Raw genomic sequence first — 21,846 nt, 5'->3', positions numbered from 1 at the left:
AAAGCAACATGGCATGAGTACCCTGCGGCCTGGCTTTTGTACAATAGTCTGACTGGCTTCCGCACTCACCTATGCACGAAGGTAGCGGTTTGTCCCACACTCTCCTGTCTCCACTCAAACAGGTCAGGGTGTTGCTGCCATGCATGGCGTACCCCGGGTTGCAACTGTACAGAACTACAGTGTCAGTAAAGTGGCCTTCATCACGAATCCTATAGCCATAGTTAGGGATGCCTGGATCCTCACATTTTACCAAATCAAAACCTGCAAGAGAGAGAGGGAAGGAATGAACAGAACTCAAGACAGGGTGTACATCTGCCTTAAAACAGAGATGAAATAAACAAGTTTGCTAAATGCTCCTTGAAGGGTAGGGAGAAAAAAGGAGATTGTGAATTGACAAAGGGGAAAAGAAAGATGGGTCTGTACTGGGGGCCATTTGTTACTCATTTGTGATTTCTTGAAGTTCGATCACCTTATTTGTTCCTCTCTACTTACAAGCTTTTTATTTTAGTATTAATTTTTTTTGACAGTTTTGCTTTTGTTGCCAAGTCTGGAGTGCAGTGGTGCAATCTTGCCTCACTGCAACCCCTGCCTCCCGGGTTCAAGCGATTCTCCTGCCTCAGTCTCCCAAGTAGCTGGGATTACAGGTGCCTGTCACCATGCCCAGCTAATTTTTTGTATTTTTCGTAGAGATGGGGTTTCACCCTGTTGGCCAGGCTCGTCTCAAACTCCTGACCTCAGGCAATCCACCCGCCTCAGCCTCCCAAAGTGCTGGGATTACAGGATTGAGTCACCATGCCCGGTCCTTCAAGCTCTTCTTTTCCAGACCTCCCCAACTTCATCTGTCAGTCCAAGCCTCCAGTCTGCACGCTGAATTCTCTGGTGAGCCCCAATGCCCTCTAGGAATGGGATGCTCTGCTGCCTCTTTGCCCTCTCTGCCACAACCTAGACCTCCAAGGAAGAGGAGCCATGCGGTGGCACCGCCAGGGTGCTTTGCAGAATCCTGACAGCCAGAACTTATTCCAGCCCATCATCAAGAGCCACCCACCTTCCCGACAACTTCCTCCAAACTCCAAGATTTCAACTTCATGGGAAAAGAAAAAGTTGTTCCTGCCCACAGAAAACTGGGCTCCTGAATTACTGCCGACCACACTCCTGATGGTGCATGGTTATGAGGCTCTTGAGGAAATCCATACACAACAGAAACTCCAGAAATGAATCATTATAATGACCTCATCAAAATAAGCTCTTAAACTCAAAGAAATAGATGACGGAAATGAAGATTTAGCTTCTGTGGTACTGAGAGCTGTATATTGCTTTTATGTGAGGCAATATTTTAAGGCCATCTGTGAAGACAGTCTTACAGTAACATATTTCTCTTCATATCGTGATGCAAATTTTGACAATTGTAAAAAGGAGAGCTGGAAACTTGAGGGGCCACATGGTCTCTTTACTTCTATTTCCACCAAACTTTGAATGTTTCCTTTTCCCAAAAAGAAAGTAAACTAAATTTTGAAATGAATGTGTGACTTTTGCTAAGTCTTCCTGTCAACGTGGAGTCTGAGATGCTTTCCATTGAGGAAAATTACATTCTTAAATTCACAGTGTAATTTTACCCTGCTGATATCTGAATAATCAAGATTGAGATTTGCAACTTTATATAGGAGAAAGAGTGCTTGCTTGATCCTTTACACTCAGAAACTTTCCTTCCATAAAGTTTTCTTAAACAAAGAGTCAGTCTTTAATAACTATAACATGATTATTTTTACAATAATCCTGATCTGTTAAGAGACATCAATAATTTTAATTCAAGATGCTTGGAATTCAAGAGCAGAAGAGTACATCGATTTTGGTGCAAAGCAAAGGGATATGCTAAATATCCATAAAGGGGAGGTAGAAATTAGGGGGAAGGTTTCAATCACCTCTGGTTTCAGGGTCATTCAAATATTTGATGACCTTCATCTGATTGCATAATGCTAAGAAGACAGGGCAGAAAGGAAGACATTCAACTGTCCTATCATGTATGACAAAATCCATCATTATTACAGATTATTCAGTGCTCATTTCTGTTTTCACAGAGAGGAAAAAAGAAGCAGAAGTCTTCATTGTTGTTATTGTTGTAGTGTTACTGGGTTTGGGGATTTCGAAGTGACGGCCTCTGAACAGCTCTTTAGAAGGCAGTCCTGCCTAGCAGTGGGGATGACCACCAGCAAACCAGAGGCAGAAGGACTCGTTGGAGGCGATGATTCTCCCTGGCCACACTTGGAGTCCACCTCACTACTCACAACAAACAATCTTCCAAAATGTCACACTGTCTTGAATTTACATTAGGTACGCTGCTCATCACATGCCATTGGAACACAGAATTGGAAATATCCATTAGGCACACAAAATCAGGGTGTAAAAAATATAAAAAAAGAGTTCAACATCTATCCCTATGATCAGAACCACGGGAACAGGATCCTGGGAAAATTTTTAAATCTTTTTGAGGGGTGAGGGCTGCCCATGCTAACGGGGCACCCAGGTCCTGTCCATGAAGAACAAAGCTGTGAATGGCAGCTGGGCCAGAGAACTGTGGGGTTCTGCACACAGCACCCAGGAGGCGTCCACCCTAACAAACCACACCCAATGTGACCTGAACTTCTCGTTTATCAAGGGGCATAAGAAATCAGTCTGTTGCCCAGGCTGGAGTGCAGTGGCATGATCTCGGCTCACTGCAACCTCCGCCTCCTGGGTTCCAGTGTTTCTCCTGCCTCAGCCTCCTGAATAGCTGGGATTACAGGTGCGCACCACCACACCCAGCTAATTTTTGAATTTTTAGTAGAGACGGGGTTTCACCATGTTGGCCAGGCTTGTCTCAAACTCCTGACCTCAAGTGATCTGCTTGCCTCGGTCTCCCAATGTGCTGGGATTATAAGCATGAGCCTATAATCAGCCAGATAGTGAACACTTTCTTATAAAACAAGTTTTATGCTAGGTGATTTGTGATGATTTGTGCTAGTATTGAATACTGTATAGGAAATGAAAAACAGATGGTTGCGTGGGTGCTCAAAGTATACCTTCTACTGAACGTGTATTGCTTTTACATCATTATAAAGTTGAAAAATTGTAAGTGAACCATCATAAGTTGTGGGCTTTCTGTGTTCATTTTGACAATAAATTATGTCCTGATTGTACAGAAGAGTTTATCATAAAAGATTTTCTTCACTGGAGACAGATGGTTCTGTTGCTAAAGTAATGACATTGATTTTCCTGTGGGACTTACAAATGGTTTCAGTAGTTTATAGCCATAAGCTCTACAGGTAGTTTTTACATATTAATGCTTTAAACGTTATCCAGAACATGCCTCTGTGTTCAGAAATCATGGCTTTTAAAGACTTCAATCAAAAAGGCTAACAAGGTTCTAAAATCCAAAACATGCTTATTTTAACGTTAGCTTGAAGAAACATTTTCCTCTGCTCTAAAACTTGCATTAAAACTTTTTTTTTTTTTTTTTTTTTTTTTTTTTGGAGAATAGTGGAAAGAAACATTACAAAACAAAATAGCAAAGAAAAAAGATGTATCCATTAAAATGTCTACTAAACTTTATTTGGGTTGGATTTTGTTACAGAAATATGTGTTTTATTGCTTTTTCTATCATTCAATATCAAAAGTTTTTTTTTTCTGCTTAAACTACATCTTGTCATGCAGAAGAATTAAGCCAAGTTATTTATGGCAGTGTAGTTTTCTCTTTATATGACCAGCTGTCTCCTTTTTCTTCTGATGCCTTTTCTTGTTTTTGCAAAAGATCGCTTAAGACATTGACAGCATCATGAAATTTATTATTTCGTAAAAAGTTCTACACCTGAAGCCTCTAGGCTTATGTGATGTCTTTTTATAAAATATATTCCTCTTTCTTTCAGAAAGTTGAAAGTATTTGGCCATTCTAGAAATCAGTTTTCCAACTTTCAGTAGACTGAAGAGAGCTTTGTTTTCTCAAAGCTCCTCACAGGATGTGATGGCTCACACACAGTTGCTGGGGGAATCATAGGCTTTTATAGCGGGAAGTAGCATTGGAATCACAGCCATCAACACCTTGAAGGACTGGAGAAATATCCCTGGAAACCTGAAGCTTCTACTTGTGTCACTTGCGCCGTGAACCAGCTTAGTCACCTGCTAGGGAGAAGAGTGCTGCCTCCACCGTTAAACTATGCCCTTAGCGCCATAGCATGTCAGCATCTCTCAGGTTCTCAAAGGCAGTTAGACTCCGATCTGGCGTTTCAGACACTTTGACCCCTGGACCCTTACTTTATCCACGTTCGTTAGGATACAGCCTAGCCTGCAAATTGCATGAAGTACATTTCAATTGAGCTTCACTTGCTGTGTGTTTAAAGACAAGTATATAATCATTGTTTCCTAAAAATGTCCAACACTGTTTTTGAATATTGGTAAAATTAATTGACGTGTAATAGAAAAATTCTGAAATGACAACACAAAATTCTATATGCTGATTTTGCACTATTTCAGAAAAGACCGTTTCTATGTTTTAAGAAATCTCAAGTTTTTAAAAGATATATTTAATTCTACAAAGACATTCTTCCAAATAGAGATATTTCCATTTTAATGTAAATTTAAAAGACTTTTGACTGATCAATTTTAAGCCTGCTGAAGACTAATAACTTTAAAAACATACAGAAAGTATCCTTTTCTATCTTGAAGCCACTAGTCTAAAATTAATCAGGGTACAAATACTGGTCCTGTATTTTCTTTATGCTCTAGAAACTTCAAAAAAGACTAAATTACATTATTTGTGTCAAAGCACTATTATTACAATCAAAGCTTGAATCTATTTACTAATTCTCTTTCTTTGTTTTCTAGTGATTTCATTTTAAGTCATAAACACAGCCAAAATGCTATGAACAATATGTTCCAATCAAAACAAGCTCGAAACATCCAGCTGATGAAAATTACTTCTCCATATATTTTGTAGTAATTACTCAGTCTTAATATTGTTAATAATTAAATCCTAGGTATCTTCTAAGTCTAACACAATATTAGAGTTCTATGAAACTAGCTTTTAACTTTCAAGTATTTGAACTAGTTCTTATCTTCCAAATAAAGCACTTGTGTTTCAAGAGAACCAGCTCCAGACTTACTCCATTTTATACATCAGGCTGAACAATGAGCTCACAGTAACGTGAGTTTTTTCAGCTTCTATCTGAGAAACTCTTGAGAAAGTACTTTCATGCTCAGGTGAGCTCTGGAAATATAACTGAAGAAAAGGAATACTGGTCATTTTTGAATCTCTGATGTATTCTCTCATGAGCAACAGATAAAAGCTTGACATATTTACAGAAACATACTATCTCTTCACTTTACCTAAGACATTTCAATTGTGATAATGTACTTTTTTGGCAAAAACCTCTTTACTAATCTAAGAACAATTGTCATGTGAAAAACAAAGGATAGTGTTTTCACACTATTTCCTTCAGTGTAAAGAAGAACTACATTAAAAACTTAATACCGCTTTTCATTAACTCTATTTGCAGTCATCTGAATAGAAAGGGAGTTTCAAAGATAATTGCTTAAATTTATTTTTTTAGTTCGCTTGAGAAGGAAAGTTCATTAATAATGAATTTCCTGAAATGTTTCATCCATGTTTTACGATGCATCTCTCTTCATTCAAGAATGAAATTCTAGGTGAAGTATGTGTGTGTGTGTGTGTGTATGTGTGTGTGTATGTGTGTGTGTGTATGTGTGTGTGTGTTTGATTTTTAAACTATCTTTTAAATTATATATCTATGGTTTTTTAAGCTATAGATGCTATTGGTTTCATATTGAGTTCTTTTCTTAGCTGCTATTTTCATTTAATTCATTCAGTTTTTCCCATATATTAAGTTTCTGCTGCCATTACTTTGTAATTAAAAGAGCAGCCCCATGGTAGGATACTCCACATTTTTAAAAAAATAGCAAATAGCAAACAGGATGTTGACAATATTTAAACAGAAATGTAAACTTCTGAACTTAAGGTAAAACATCAAAAAGTAAATGGCCACAATGATAGCCAAATTATCTGTTTTTTGGAACTATCTTCTTTTTTATCAAGCAAATTATGAAGAAATCATAAAGCAAGTAAATCATACCTAAGAATTTCATGAGTCAATCTTGAAACATTTTATAATTCTAAATATATTAATCCCAAGTGAATTTAATGCAGTTGTACTTTGATCTTGTGTAGAGCTTCCAGCAGTTCAAATAGTTAATATCAATTCTGAGAAGTCTCAGTGAAATAATTCAAATTATTCCCTTTCTCACTGACTTTTTACCACTATGCACATATGTTCTCTGTTGAGGATATTTAAAACTCAGAGTGGGGGAACTGGGGGCAAGACCAGGATCAGGCACCTACATGGATGAACTGAAATAATTTCACTCTAAATTCATCTTTAAATACATTCAGTTGGCAAGTATTGTTCTAACTTGTACAAGGTGATAGGAATTTACAAATAGGTGCTAACCATATATTATATGTACTGTAATGTCACCACATGCCCCATGAATAAGTGTAATAATTACTGGCCAATAAAAATAAAATAAAGGAAAAGAATGACCTGTAAAAAAAATGTTTTCAAATCTGTCAGGAACATTTTTGGGGCATGGTGAGAAGAGTAAAATAAAACAGGGCTCTTATCTTCCCCTGTCTAATGAATGACAGATAGGAAAATAAATACTTCTGAAACAACACAATGAATGCTATGGTTTGCCTGAAGGTTGAGAGGGACAAAGGAAACTGGTATCTTGGTAGCTGGAGGGGTTGGGTGAGCCTTGCAGGAGAAAGGGTTGAGCAGGTCTAGAGGCCTGCTGGATGCCATCCACTCAGAGGGAGAACAGTCCAGGGGGAAAAGTCTTCACATCACATGGCAGTCGGGAAGAGCAATTTACAGGAGCATTTGTATCTGCTGATGCTTCCTTCTAAATGTGTGGCGGTTGTGATGGAGACAGGGATTGAAGGGAAGACAGGAAAGGTCATGGGAAAGACTGGAAAGGGCTCAGCTGCAGCACCAAGCAGTGGAGACCAACTCAGCATGCAATGGGGCAAAGCAACAGAGAAGACCGCACAGGAAAGTGACACAAGTATATTCGTATTTCAGAGAGATAATCCGAAGCAATGTGGAATATGGACATGGGTGAGAAGAAAGAAAGGACAAGCAGGAAAATCTGCGAAAGTATTTATTTAGTGCTGGAAAGGAGCCTGTGTCAGTGGATGTGGGGAGGGGATGAGGCAAGAGTACATGCATGGATGAAAGCATGCACAAATACTATTTTGCAACTTGAGCCTGAGCAAGAGTGGAGGCAGAAGACTCAGTACATGAGAGATGGGGTCTGCGATGAAGAGAGGATGCTAGAGAAAGATGCAGCTTGTGGGAGAGGTGAGGGAGGAAGAGGAGAATCATCAGCATCATTGTCACATAATTATTCCAATCTTCTCATTGCAGATCCCCTGTATTAACCCAGAAAAGGAATACATCTTTCATTGATAACACCTGTTATGAAATATTTAAAAATAAACATGCTTTGGATATGTTAGGAGCACAGAACAAGACAATCTCAGCCCTCATGGAGTTTTACAGGGAAATTCGACATCCTTACAAATAGTAATCAATCGCAGTAACTACCCAAGCTACAGCCATAGATAGTACGAGTCAACACTGACACTTAATCACACAAGTGTGGACTTGTATTCTCTGTTGTTCTGGTCCCTGTTTTCTATTACATTTTCTATTTTTTCCCAGTTATATTAAGTGTTTTGTTGTACTCACTTCTTTGTATAGCAAGGGATAAATAGTTAAAAAAAAAAAAAAAAAAAGCCCAGAATGACTTAATTTTGTTTTGTTTTGTTTAATAGGAACTTCTGTGTGGCTGTGTAAGGATGGCTCCCTGTGTCAGGTAGAACCAGCCTACAGTTATCTGGTTAATACTATTGTTTATGTGGTATCACTACTCGATATGTTCATATCATGCCTTGTACACATTTTAACTTAAAGTAAAATGTTACAAATTTTGTGTTTAGTAAAATTTTAAGTAAAATAAAGCTGCTACTCTATAAGTGAACTTCTAATGGCATTTTTTGAGACAAGGTCTTGCTCTGTCACCCAGGCTGGAGTGCAGTGGTGTCATCTTGGCTCACAATAGCCTTAACCTACCAGGCTCAAGAGATCCTCCCACGTCACCCTCTTGAGTAGCTGGGACCACAGATGTGGGCCACCATGCCCAGTTAATATTTATATTTTTTTGTAGAGACAGGGTTTCCCCTTCATTGCCCAGGTTGGGCTCAAAACCCTGGGTTCACGTGATCTGCCTATCTTGGCCTCCCAAAATGTCGGGAGTACAAGCGTGAGCTATTGTACTTGGCCTTCTCCCTAAATTTACTTTTAATTATGATTTCTTCCCTGATGATGAAGCTGGTAAATTATATATAGTAGCTTAGGCTTGTAATATTCTATTTTTATTTATGAAACACCTTTGATAGTATAACTTCTTACTATAATGTTTTGCTTTTGTTCCAATATTTTAATAGGTGTTAAAATGAAAAAAAGTCATGCAAAAATGAGAGAAAATCTCTGCAGTTCTCTAATTGAGAACACATATCTGGAGTAGCATATCCTCTGGCCTACAGCATTAACTCATTAATGCAATCGCTTAGTTAGCATATGAAGTGCCTACTGGGCTTCAGATATTTTGCTAGATGCCAAAGATACAAAATTAATCAACCTCAGTCCTTGCTCACCAGAAACTCATAATCTGTGTAGATAAAAGATAACACACAAAAGTTAACATATTCCCTATTAAAAGGATGCCCATTCATTAATTCAACACACACCTATCAAGCACTTAATATGCGGTATCTTTCTTGACACAATGCTGTGTTTCAATGTACAGGCATGGTCTTGCCCTTTGGGACTCAGAGTTTAATTGGAGGTATTACTGTGCCATCAGCAAGTACGTGAGGAGAGTGAGAGAGCATTCGCTTTTTGGGCGGTGCTCAGAAGAGTTGCCTAGCTGGAGTCTCATGGCTCCTTCTTCAGGGTTTCTGTGGAAGCCAGGTCCGAGCAGAGGGCAGCGCACACACAGGCAGCCACACACCAGGAAATAAATGCAGCTGCTTCCAAAGCAGCTCCCTGTGCTTTCCAACGGGCAGGTGAGTGACTGTAAACTAACACAGGTCATGCTTGATGGCAGGTGCTTCTTTCAGCTTTACAAATAAAAAAATATACAAACACACATATGTGCATTTATACAAAGGGAGATCCAGAAACATAACAACACAGATTGAGCCCACCCTATGGCTTCTACACAGAATGGAATTGGATTATCCTCAGAACATACTGCAAAACAAACTGGGGGTGTTTATCTGTCTTGCATCCAGATAATAATTGAAGAAGAAACTTCCTTGCTGAAAAGGCCTAGCTTTAAAAAATATCTAGGAATAAATGGTCAAAAAAATGAAACTCACATATTTCTGTTTTTAGCTCCAAAAATTACTAATTGCTTAAAAATATCTTGACTAGGCCGGGCGCGGTGGCTCAAGCCTGTAATCCCAGCACTTTGGGAGGCCGAGATGGGCGGATCACGAGGTCAGGAGATCAAGACCATCCTGGCTAACACGGTGAAACCCTGTCTCTACTAAAAAATACAAAAAACTAGCCAGGCGAGGTGGCAGCGCCTGTATTCCCAGCTACTCGGGAGGCTGAGGCAGGAGAATGGCGCGAACCCGGGAGGCGGAGCTTGCAGTGAGCTGAGATCCGGCCACTGCACTCCAGCCTGGGTGACAGAGCCAGACTCCGTCTCAAAAAAAAAAGAAAAAAAATTCTTGACTACCCCAAGCATTTGATTAACTAGTGTTGGTTCTTTAGGATTTAACCACAGGGATTAGAACTACTGTAGAGTCTTCATGGCAAAATACAAATGAAAATCTTTACAATACACAAAAATTTGTGTATAATTTTATGTCAATATAGGATTCAAATTAAACATAGATTGAAAACAGAGTTCGATAGCTTGTGTAATTAAATATTAATATAAATAGAGCCAATATATAGCAAAAGGTGGCAAGTAAAAGATAGTTCTACCAATGTATCCCAAATATCATAATTAAAATATATCTAATTTATATTGAAATATAATTCTATGCTTCAAACACTTCTGTACACATTCAACAATAATTTTTAAGAAGAAACAGAATTTCTGTGACATTGAATTACATGATTGTTTTTAAAGATGGGAAAATTCTCAGGTGTTTTTTTTTTTCTGATTGCTGGAGAAAAACTAAATTAATTAAATAAAAATGGTGAGAAAAGAGACAGAAGGAACATTAGAAACACATCAGTTGAGTTATTTCTAAAGCAATTCTTCATTAGTAGTGTAGGTTTCTCAGCATATAATTTTAATTTTCATTGTCTAAATCTCAGTAATGCTTATATTTATATTTATTTGCTCTTAGATGGGAATATCCAAATTGATGACTCATTAAAAATACTATTTTATTTTAACGGAGAAATAGAAGCTCTGGTTAATTTATTGTTATCACCTTATACTTAAGTCTCCACCATTGGCCTAGAAACAAAGTGAATAGACTGGGCCCCGACTTCAGGAGTGTCTGGTCAAGAACGTCATCACCACCGTGAACCCCAGCATACACGGGCTGCCACCGGCACACACAGAAGACATGCTCTGTGCCACACAATGCATCGGGCAGGTTTGCCTATGCTGTCCCATGTAATCCTGAAAATCACCTACAAAATAATGACGATTACAAGAGTCTAACAAAGCACAAGACATACTGGAGAGTTTTATCACAGCCAAAAATAAACAGTGGCAGCCCAGGGAAGCTCAGGCTCCAGTTAGGAGCAGGCCGACCATCCAGTTTAATACACACCAGAGGCTCAAGCTCGAATTCAAGGAGGCAGGGTGAGCGAAGTGCACAGGAAGACCCTTTAGGGAGCTGGCTCCTGAGGCAGAGTGAGTTCCCTTTGAAGAATCTTGCCCTCTGCTCGGTCTGGAGAGAACGTCGTCCTGGTGGACACAATCCTCCCAGGACCCCTTTTGTCCTTCTTCCGAACCAGCAATGTGGCTTTGTCGCAGACACCTTCCCACAAAGGATGTAAAAGAGATTCCTGTATCTCTTCTCATTTGCTTTGAACAATTTATTTGATTTTGTCAAAAAGTAATAAATATGAATGATAAAACTTACTTTTTAAGTTCCATTTAGAACTCCATTCTTTTGTCACTCATAAAATAAGTGTTACATTTTTGTTTCCCCAGAAGAATTTTCAGGGTTGGTTCTGGAAACCTAATAAACATATCTGGGTCAAATTTTCCCATATACGAATTGACTGAAATTTACTCACTTTCACTCTAAGCCTCAAAAAGTGTTTTCTGGTGCAAATAGTGGTAAGAGTCGTGATTCCCCGAGTATTGCTCTTTCCTCTCTGCATTTATGTTTCTATTTCTTGCCAAAGAAAGAAAGGGGAGGGGAGAAAGAGGTGAGGAAAGAGAGAGAGAGAGAGAGACAGAAAGAGAGAGAGAGGAAGGGAGGGAGGGAGGAAGGAAGGAGAGAGAGAAAAGAAAGAAAGAAAGAAAGAAAGAGAGAGGGAGGGAGGGAGGGAGGAAGAGAAAGAAAGAAAAGAAAAGAAAGTCAGTCTAGGAGAAAGGCAAAGTCCACTTTGGGCAGTGTTAGGGTCCCAAATGGAAGCAGTGAAACAACTGAGGAGAGAACCGGACCCCACTGGGAGAGGCTGGGGACAGCAGTGGGGCCCGCTGCCCTGGCACTAGTTTGGAGAGGGACGGAGGATGAGAAGAAATGGGAGACAACTGAGTTCTTCCCAAATTCTGTCCTGGACCCAGCTCTCACACACCCTGCCCCTGCCTCATGCCTCCTTCAAGCCTTGGCTGTGTAGGGCAGTGCTTATTGCTTCGCTCCCCCACGCTGTAGAGATTTTTACAAGTAGTAGTAAAGGATTTATGAAAACACATTAAGCTCCTCAGAGAAGTAAATCTGTATAAATATAAGGGATTATCAACAACACCTGAATTTATTGCTGCAGTTATGACTTATAGGCTGATACTTTTATTATTCCACAACTAATAAATACAAAGAAATGGTCCCACCATATGTAAGAATTCACCACCTTGAGCAATAGAGTCAGGCCGTCAATTCCTGAGAAGTGACAGCCTCAACTGGACCACCGCTGCGTCAGGACGCAAGAGTGCCCTTCCTCCTTTTCAATATCTCACTCTTTGAAAGAATTTCTGCTGAGTGACTACCATCCATCAGCCTAACTGTGGCTTTGCGGTGCCAGCCCGTCCTCTCTGGGCTTATTCCTGAGGCATTAATAACCGAGGCCATCCGGCCGCAGAGCGGGCACGCACGCTCACCCTGCCTACTGGGATACAACGCCTGCTTGCCACACACTTTTGCCCCTGACATGCACATTTCGGCACCTTACTGACCATAAGGCATTTAGTAGCAGAATACAAATACAAAGCAAAATGGAGTCCGTCACCAATATTTTTGCAAACAAAGGCCGTGAGTTCCATCTCTTCTCTAAAAATGGCACCGCTTTTGTATTTCCCAATTCATCTGAAAGACCCACAACTCTCAATCTCTTCCACCTTCGCCTCCCCTCTCTCCACTGCTCCTTGAAACTAGCCACCGAAGTCGTGCAAAACCCCCTGCACCCACCATCAGATGGGTCGAATCCTTTGCTTTCTAAGCTTCCAGTGCTCAGTCTAAGCCTCCCTCACTGCACACAAGATTGCTGTTGTTGCTAACTAAGGGGTCGCCAAGAAACCATGGTGAGTATTCACCCTGGTCCCAGTCGTCTAAGGATCCTGCCCCCTGGTGATGCCCTCTGCACGCAGGCTCATGGTCCTTTGTGCCGCAGTGTTACCCAGATCCTCCCTGTCCTTTAAGATCAAGTTCCCTTAAGGCTGCTGCTGTCCTACCCTACCCTGGATATTCCTCCTGAAGGCTCTTCCTCCTCCCTGAATTTCTTGTGAATCCCACCACAAGTAGGCAATGACAGGTACTCTGTGTGTATCTAATTCTTCCAAGTTTCTCCATGCAAATACCTCATTCCTTCGTCTAGAAATGAACCTCCCTGAAGGCAGGGGTAGCACGGAGAACATGCATTGTTTACTGTATCCCCTGAGTCTGGCAGTGAAAAAAGAACAGCGAAATGTACGCATGTTACTATATTTAACTGGTTTGTAAGTGCCTCTGATTCAAATACAATAGTGAGCTTCTAGTGATTTCAAAGTGTTATGAAAACACAAAGTTCACTGTGTTTTCTACATAAAAATAAGGAGCTGATTTTCAAAATCGTGAAAATAAATGTATGTGTTTCAAATTTTAACACTTTCTGATTTTTACAAAGTTTAGGAGGATTTAAAAATAGCATTCAACCAGAAATATGCAATTAGGGGAATTTCAAAATGGATTCAATGTTATTTAACAAACCTAAAATGGAACCTACACAGTTTCATAAAGTGTTTTTCTGAAGAGGGAATTCCATCAGCTTTCATTACATATCAGTGTGGAAATGTTTGGTGACATATTTACATAATAAACATTTCCATGGATTATTTTACATAATATGTGAAAGCGCAGACATCTTCAGCATTATGAATACCAAATAGTGTTATTTGGGTCACAATGAATTTAACTTGAGGATGATAAATGAACTGACAAATATTTTCAATACATTTCATAGCCAGGAACATGAATAACAGCACAGATTTCCAACAGAAGCAGAGCGTTTTCCTTCACCTCCTGATGAATCATTTTATTTTTGTATTTTCAGTTAGAGCCATTTTATTCCTTGAGGTCTGTTACATTTTACAATATTAGTTAAATGACTAAACATTCAAATTAATAAGAACTTATATAGAAGAATGAGCAATTTCTTAGCATTTCCTTTGAATATTGTACTGTATAAGAGCACAGACAAAGAATTTCTTCTCCCAAATAGGCCTATTTCATAGAGATCTTGCTTTATGCTAAATTGCACTAAGGCTCCTGGAAGTTTCCAGAAGAGACAGCCAATCCACATGCACACATAACTACTTATGGAACTTTATTGTCTTGCTCCATCAGTTGGATTCATTGGCCAGGATGTATAATGCACCAGGTTCCAGTAAACTGACCAAAGCTGTCGGGACGCCCCTGATGACCTGGTTGCATTATGGAGGTGAGAGACGACATGGCAGTAGAGTCCACAGCCAGTGGGGCAAGGTTGCCCACCCAGGACATATCACGAGCACCTCTACTTAACCTGCCAACCTCAAACATCACCATGAAGGCGTTTCTCCTGTCCAGTATGCTTACAAAATCATTTTCTTATTCTTAAAACAGGAGACTGATTTCTGGTTAACATAATGGCAAATTTCTGAAGTACTGTGATTCCTAGATAAGTCTCTGAACTGTTTTTTGTTTTTGTTTGTTTTTTCCTATGGAATTTAATAGCACTGAAGCCTTCCTCATCAGAACTTAAATCTCAGAGTCATGGCTTATTCTTTTCTTCATCCCATTTACAATTCAAGTCATCACTGTCCTGTAAATTCCGGGGTTTAAAAAAAAAATCTGTCATTTATCTTTCCACCTCTAACATTGCGTTTTTGTCTAACATTGTCTTATTGTCCTTATTTTAGTAGGTCGTATGATGTCCAATGGGCAACTTCTAACTTCATGGGCATCTATAATCTACGGTTCACATCACAGCAAGACTAAAAACCTAATACAAATGACAAGGGACCTCAACATTCTTGTACCTCTAAATAAAATCTTACCTCTTTTTTTTTACCTTCAATAATCTACCCTTCCCCATTTTCCCAAGTCACTAATAGTCACAGCCAGAAATGTTAGTCCATTCTCAACCCCTCTCTCTCTCTCATACTCCACACCCAAGATCTTACTCACCCCACTTTTAGAAGGCGTTAAAAGGGAAACTTGCCTAAAATCATAAGACAACTTTATACACTCTTCAACAGTTAAAATACCATTTGATTTTTTAAAATTTTTTATAGCATTTCAATACGAAGAGTGTCCAAAAACAATGTTGTGTTTATAGAAGAAACACACAGCCTGAGATATGACAGATGAAGCAGCAGGCGGGTAGCGGAACCAAGAGATCCACACCCAATCCCGGAGACCCAGGAAGGGGAGTTTCCTTCACCCCACCCTTCGTCACTGTTAAAACAGACACACATCTGACCCCCGGAGACCCAGGAAGGGGAGTTTCCTTCACTTCACCTTCTGTCATTTTTAAAATATCTGACAGTGAGTGTTCAGTCTTGGCATTTACTATTGAATGGTGCTAATTGTATCACTTCAGATCTTTGCAAATGTCAAGCTCAATGTTCCCAGTTGCCTTGATATGTTTTCATGTTCCTCGGTCTAGTTGCCTGGCATTGGAATCTAATTGACAGGATTATTTTCATATCAGTGTTTTCTGAAATTTTTACTTGGTTTATAAGAAAAAAAAAGGGTTTGTTGTAGAAATACAAATAGCCTTCAAATGTTTTTATGTCAGAATTTGTGGAGCAGAGAAAAATAACAATTTTGAATCTGAATAGATTTTAGAACATTTTTTCTTTTGAAGACAGCATTAAAAATGACCTACATAAGGAAAAATCAAAATCAGAAACAGAATGACCTCTGACCCCTCACCCAGTGTTTTCTTCCTGACACAGGGTCCGGGTCTCCATGCTGCTTAACTTCCTACAAATAAACCTTGCAAATACAATGCATCCATGACCGACTAATACAATCACAATCACTTTTTATTGCCCCTAGAGAAGAATGGGAAAATATTCTGTCATCACTCCTATCAGAACATTTTAGATTTTATAGCATTTGATGATATCACCCGTCGGCCTTCATTTTATTTCACACTTAAGTCATAAGCCTTGAGTTTGATCCTCATAATTAAATTATTTATGTCATCCTCCTCTAGGTCCTTTTGTCTTTCTCCATGTACTGGTGGCCAACAACATATTCCTCAATTAGTTCCAAATGATGAAAGTAAAAAGCAATGTAAATCAACTCTCAGATCATCACAACATGTAAGGAATAATTCATTATGCAAATAAGAAAAAATAATTGGCAAAACGAAACCTTGCAGGAAATTATCCACATCCATGTAAAAGTTGGTCCTAGACCGACACGACCTCTGTAAGATTTGAGGGCATGACAGCGGTCACCAGGGTGATCATAGACCCTTATTAGACAAACCTCCCACTACAGCCACAGAATGCTTGGCTCCTTCCCACAGAATCCAAGCACAGAATGGTTTCAGTGGGATGTTTGACAACATCATAAACTTACATTTTAGTCTTTGTGATGATATACATGTTGGTAAGTTAGCAAGGATGATAAAACATCATACTAAACGGCAAGAGACTGGAATATATGCCCATCTCTACCTCTAATTTGCTTTTTGACATTGAGTAAATCAATTAAGCATCATCTTGTGTCATTGTCTTTTCTTAAAATGGTCATCGTGGTACTTTCCACCTTCCTCCCTTTGAGAAATGGATGCAGATTTATGTCCTGTTTTTACGGCAGCCTCACCTTGAGAAAGACGAAGGTATGAGGTGCTTCAGTTTCAGAGCGCTGCAGTGCTACAAAGACACATCCCAAACATGCCCTCTCCTGAATGTTGTCAAGTTTAGCCCCAAGTGTTTTATGTTTTACAATTGTTAAACATTTGTTTTGAGGCTTAAATATATACACATGAAAGTAAAACTTTCTAACCTAAACCAGGAATTGTATGTTTGCGTGGGGGACTTGTGTTACACATGGCGTTCCCAGAGATGGGGATGGCTGCCCTCCTTCTAAAATGCCCATCTTGTTTTATAATAAAGTTCCTCCTAGGTACGCTCAGGCAGCTTGTTCCCCTATTGTATTGGAATTACTTAGACTGCCTCATCTATTGTGATATTTCCACTGAAAATCATTCTATTGAAGAATATTTTATAGGCTTTCTTTCCTTATAGAAGAAGAGTAAAAATGCCATTTTCAGGATTCTTACAAGGTGTAAGTTTATAAAAATGTACGGCTATGTCTTAATACGTTGATAGGAAAGGTTTGTTCACGCCTGTAAGCTTAGCTGTTAGGGAGGCAGAGGTGGGAGGACAGCATGAGCCCAGTTCCAGAACTGTCTGGGCAATATAGCGAGACCCCATTCTCCACTAAAAGGGGGAAACAAAAGACAAAGACTAAAAACAAGTGGAAAGATTTGCAAGAATTCAATCAAGGAAACATGTACATAGTCATCCTCCTGTATCATCATTGGCATTAACACTTGCCATCTTTACTATCTTTTTATAGCACAGAAAATGCTGAGTTTACAAGTTAATTTTCCTCTTTTTTTTTGAGACGGAGTCTCACTCTGTCGCCCAGGCTGGAGTGCAGTGGCCAGATTTCAGCTCACTGCAAGCTCTGCCTCCCAGGTTCACGCCATTCTCCTGCCTCAGCCTCCCGAGTAGCTGGGACTACAGGTGCCGCCACCTCGCCCGGCTAGTTTTTTGCATTTTTTAGTAGAGATGGGGTTTCACCGTGTTAGCCAGGATGGTCTCGATCTCCTGACCTCATGATCTGCCCGTCTTGGCCTCCCAAAGTGCTGGGATTACAGGCCTGAGCCACCGTACCTGGCCAATTTTCCTCTTAACATACACATCTTTTTACTAACATCATATCGGTTTAAAGTCTGTTAGAAGTCAACTTTTCTTTCTTCACAACTGAATGTCACCATGTTGTACTCAATAAGAGTTCATAGGATAATTGTTTCAATAGTGACCTGGGAATAAGAAAGTTTGAGGTAGACCGCTCATTTTCGGGGAATATAACTGAATATATGAGCATATACAGATTATTTTTAGATAAGAAAGAAAAGTAACTTTGTTAGATTTAAATGCTTAGTTTATTTTTCATAATAAATCAGATTATCTTTTAAACAAATTGTGAAATAAGTAACTGTTGTGCTTTTTCCTTTAGCTCCAGGTCCTCAGTTCTCTTCACCTGCATATGCCCCGCATCCTTCTGTTGGTCTTCCAGAGTATTCACTGTGACCCAGATCCTTTAACTTTGTTACCTTGAACTCTGTAAATGACCAATGCCCTAAGTAGCCCTAGCCCAGGATGCATCTCTCTCTATAATTGGGGCACCTCCAGCATTGCCAGCCAATTCAGGTTTCAGTTTCTAGAAACTTCCCTGTCCTTCTACAGCAGGTAAAGCCATCCACTTTCTGAGACTCACAATGAGGGCATCCTGCTGCTGGTTTGTTTCTGCTATTGTGACTTAATGTCAAAATCCAAGCTACTTACTTTTCCCAAACCTGGTTCTTGGATGTGTCTCTAATTAAAGTGATGCCTTCCTCTGCGTCTGAGCCTCTGATCCGACAGTCTGCCTGTGTCCTACATTCCTGCAAGCATAGGTTCTGCTTCATAAATGCTTTTTCCACATTGGCGCTTTTCACTGGAGCTCTGCCTGCCTATCTACTGCTCAAGGCATCTCTGCTTCCTCTCTGAATATCATCTAACCTGGAGTGACTTTTACAGTTTATCCACCTGTCAGAATTTGTGTGACGTCATATTGGGTACCCAATGCTAAACATCTGCACAGATTTCCTTACAAAATTTTGTGTGTTGCTACACCCTCCAAATACTTCAAATATTGTGTTCAGACTGCCATATGATCTTCTGCCTAAAATGTATTCCTGTTTTGCTTGGCCTACGGCAATGATCGGTTTCAATCCAAGTCATTCCAATGTACATATAGTGGGCTATGTGTCTGAGGGTTAAGAAAATATCCTGTTAACACATCCACAGTCTTACCAGAGTTGACAATAATACACAAAATACGTTGGCAGAGGATGAGGTTCATGTGAAACCAACAAATAGTAATAAAAAACAAAGAAAAAAATCGGGTTTTTGCCATCTAATTTATAAACAAAAAAAGTGAAATAAATTTTAAATTAAATTGGGGAATTAGTTATATATGACATCTTTTAAATAGAAGGCATTAAACTCTTACTAACATCCATAAAGAGTCTCAAGGTCATTACATCATTCCTTCTAAATAAGACAGCAAGTATTTTATTATAACTTGCTTGGGCTCAAGTCTATTACATCCCAGAATTCCATTATCATGGACCAAAGGGAGGTGAAGAAAGTATCAGGAAGAACCTAGAGCTGAAAAAATTTACCTAAATATGGAGGCTGCTGTTGGCATGGAATGGAGGTGGAAGATACGTAACTGAAGGAGAGAGGAGATGCCATAGCATTCAAGAGGGCATTGAAAAGTGACCTTGTTTTAGGATATTATCAATATGAGAGGAGGCTGAGCTAGGAAAGTGGTCACTGAAAGCAAAAGTGAACTCTATAAGGTACATTTCCAGCAAGCAAGGGGAGACTCCGGACCGCCGGAACTCTAAGAGCAGGCTCCATCATGACCCATTTGCAGGGTGACAGGGCCCAGTGCTGCAGGAGAAGGGAATGATAAGCAGGAGACAGACGAGACCCCGCAAACAGGTGCAGAGTTCGAGATGGGCTCTACATTACAGGCGAGCATATATGATGAACGGGGAAACTGAGGCAGCCACACAAAGACTACTGTTATCTAGTTAACATCTTTTCTGCTGTTAGGAGAACAGTGCAGCAGTTTTCTTCCCAAGGTCTATGCAATCGCAGACAGCAGTATTTACCCCTCTCGTGTAACGTGAATGCCCCCCTTTCACAGTTTGGAGCTCTGGCTACTACAAAGTTCTGCCTGCCCTCAAAAGTAAAGCCCCATTTCCAGAAAGAGTTGCCCAGCCTGGGGCCAGCTGGGCCTATGGGACCAGTGGTAGCTCAAGAGCGTGAGCAGAGGCCATGCCGTCACTCTGCGCAGGGCGCTGCAGTGCGAGTGAGCCTTTTCTGCCTTCTCTTCTTGTCTGCTAGGGGCTAACTTACTTGCCAGGGGCACAGGGCACAGTGCCTAGGGCCCACAATCTCTTTAGAGGCTCATGGAAATGCTTTCATTTCCTGAAATCAGAAGAAAAAAGTAAATTTCTGGGTTGAAATAAAATGTATTAATACACAATGATCTATTGATCTTTATAGCCACACAGTCATGAGATGAAATGTTTGACGCTTTGCGTGGAGGAATGGGCGGTATAAGAAGCTCAAGCCCATGGCGGTCACAGTGCGGCCCCATCCCTGGGCGCAGCTCCTCTGAGGCCCAAGCAGGGTAGTGGGTAGAGAGCCCTGCAGGTAGAAATGTCATTCAGGAGATTTCTCCTCACACTGATAAACTTCTTCAATTACTATAGCAATTTTCATTTCATTTTCTTAGAAACAATGAAGGAACAGATGGTTAAAAACAACTTGCCTATACTCAGAGGAATATAAACTGTTCTACCATGAAGACACATTCATGCATATGTTCATTGTAGCACTATTCGCAATAGCAAAGACGTAGAATCAACCGAAACGCCCGTCAGTGACAGATTGGATAAAGAAGGTGTGGTCCATATACACCGTGGAATACTATGCAGCCATAAAAAGGAATGAGATCATGTCTTTTGTGAGAACATGGATGGAGCTGGTGGGCATTATCATTAGCAAACTAAGGCAGAAACAGGAAACCAAATACTGTGTGTTCTCACTTCTAAGCTGGAGCTAAATGATGTGACCTCATGAACACAAAGAAGGGAATGACAGACACTGGGGCCTATTGGACGGTGGAGGATGAGAACAGGGAGAGGATTGGCAAACATAACTAATGGGTACTAGGTGTAGTACCTGGGTGACCAAATAATCTGTACAACAAACCCCTGTGATATGTGTTCACCTATACAACTAACCTGCACATGTCCTCCAAACCTAAAACAAAAGTTAAAATAATAAATTAAGATTAAAAAGTAAACACTTTATTTTGAATTTCGTTGCTCTCCCATGGATATAGGAATGAATTATCAGCAGGTAGGATACTATAGCAACACTGTTTTTATGTTTTTACCTCAAGAAAATACTAAAATATTACTTAATTCTTACCGTGTATGAGAGATGAGATCTTAAATAAAACATTTCAAATATAAAAGAAAAGCAACTTCCCTATTTAGATTCTGATTTCAGACTGAGGGAGAAACTAGTGTTGGTATCTGTGGTAAAGAATCATGTAACCAGAGGCACTGATCAAAATGCTACATGATTTCAGGTGTTTGCTAACAATGGCCAGGAGTTGGTGACCATTTTTATCTGATGCTGTGAAAACACAGAATGCTCATGATGTATCAGTGGGAAGCTCTTGAGCTTTGGATTATATGAACGGGATTTGAATCCTAGTGCTGCCACTCACTAATGATAGGACCTTAACTTATGGAAGCCTCGGTTTCCTGTCTTTAAACTGCAAATAACAAAAGGACCATCTTCAAAGGGCTACTTTGGAGATAAAATGAGACAATGAAGGTGAATTTCCTGGTGCATGATCAGTGCTTCTTGATATATTATCCAATATTTTTATTTTACTACGGCCCCTAAAGACACAGCTGGTGGTTTCTCTTGTGTATATACCTGGGACGAACTTGGTATTTGACCTTCAGGGCTTCACGCCAGATCTTTAAAGTTACCATGTGAATGATATATTGAATAGCAGTTACTCCTATTTCTTTATGTGTAAACTTGATTCATTTCAATGTACAGCTTTTCTGGGCTATATAAGAGTAGAGTCTCCTGTCCTCCAGAGAGAAATTCAGAAGATCAATGTTGACAGGTGACAGATAATAGATAGATAGATAGATAGATAGATAGATAGATAGATAGATAGATAGA

General features: G+C 39.8%; 1 protein-coding gene across 1 annotated transcript in view; it reads right to left on the bottom strand.

The window, feature by feature from the left end:
• CSMD1 (CUB and Sushi multiple domains 1) overlaps positions 1-21,846 on the bottom strand; it is a 2,063,566-nt gene that overhangs the window by 367,051 nt on the left and 1,674,669 nt on the right. The window contains exon 24 of the mRNA XM_026453909.1: positions 70-261. Coding sequence (XP_026309694.1) covers positions 70-261 — 192 coding nt within the window. The remainder of the gene's footprint in view (positions 1-69; positions 262-21,846) is intronic.

Source organism: Piliocolobus tephrosceles, chromosome 7 (assembly GCF_002776525.5).
Source record: "Piliocolobus tephrosceles isolate RC106 chromosome 7, ASM277652v3, whole genome shotgun sequence".
Classification (NCBI taxonomy): domain Eukaryota; kingdom Metazoa; phylum Chordata; class Mammalia; order Primates; family Cercopithecidae; genus Piliocolobus; species Piliocolobus tephrosceles.
This window is presented reverse-complemented; position numbering and strand designations above follow the sequence as displayed.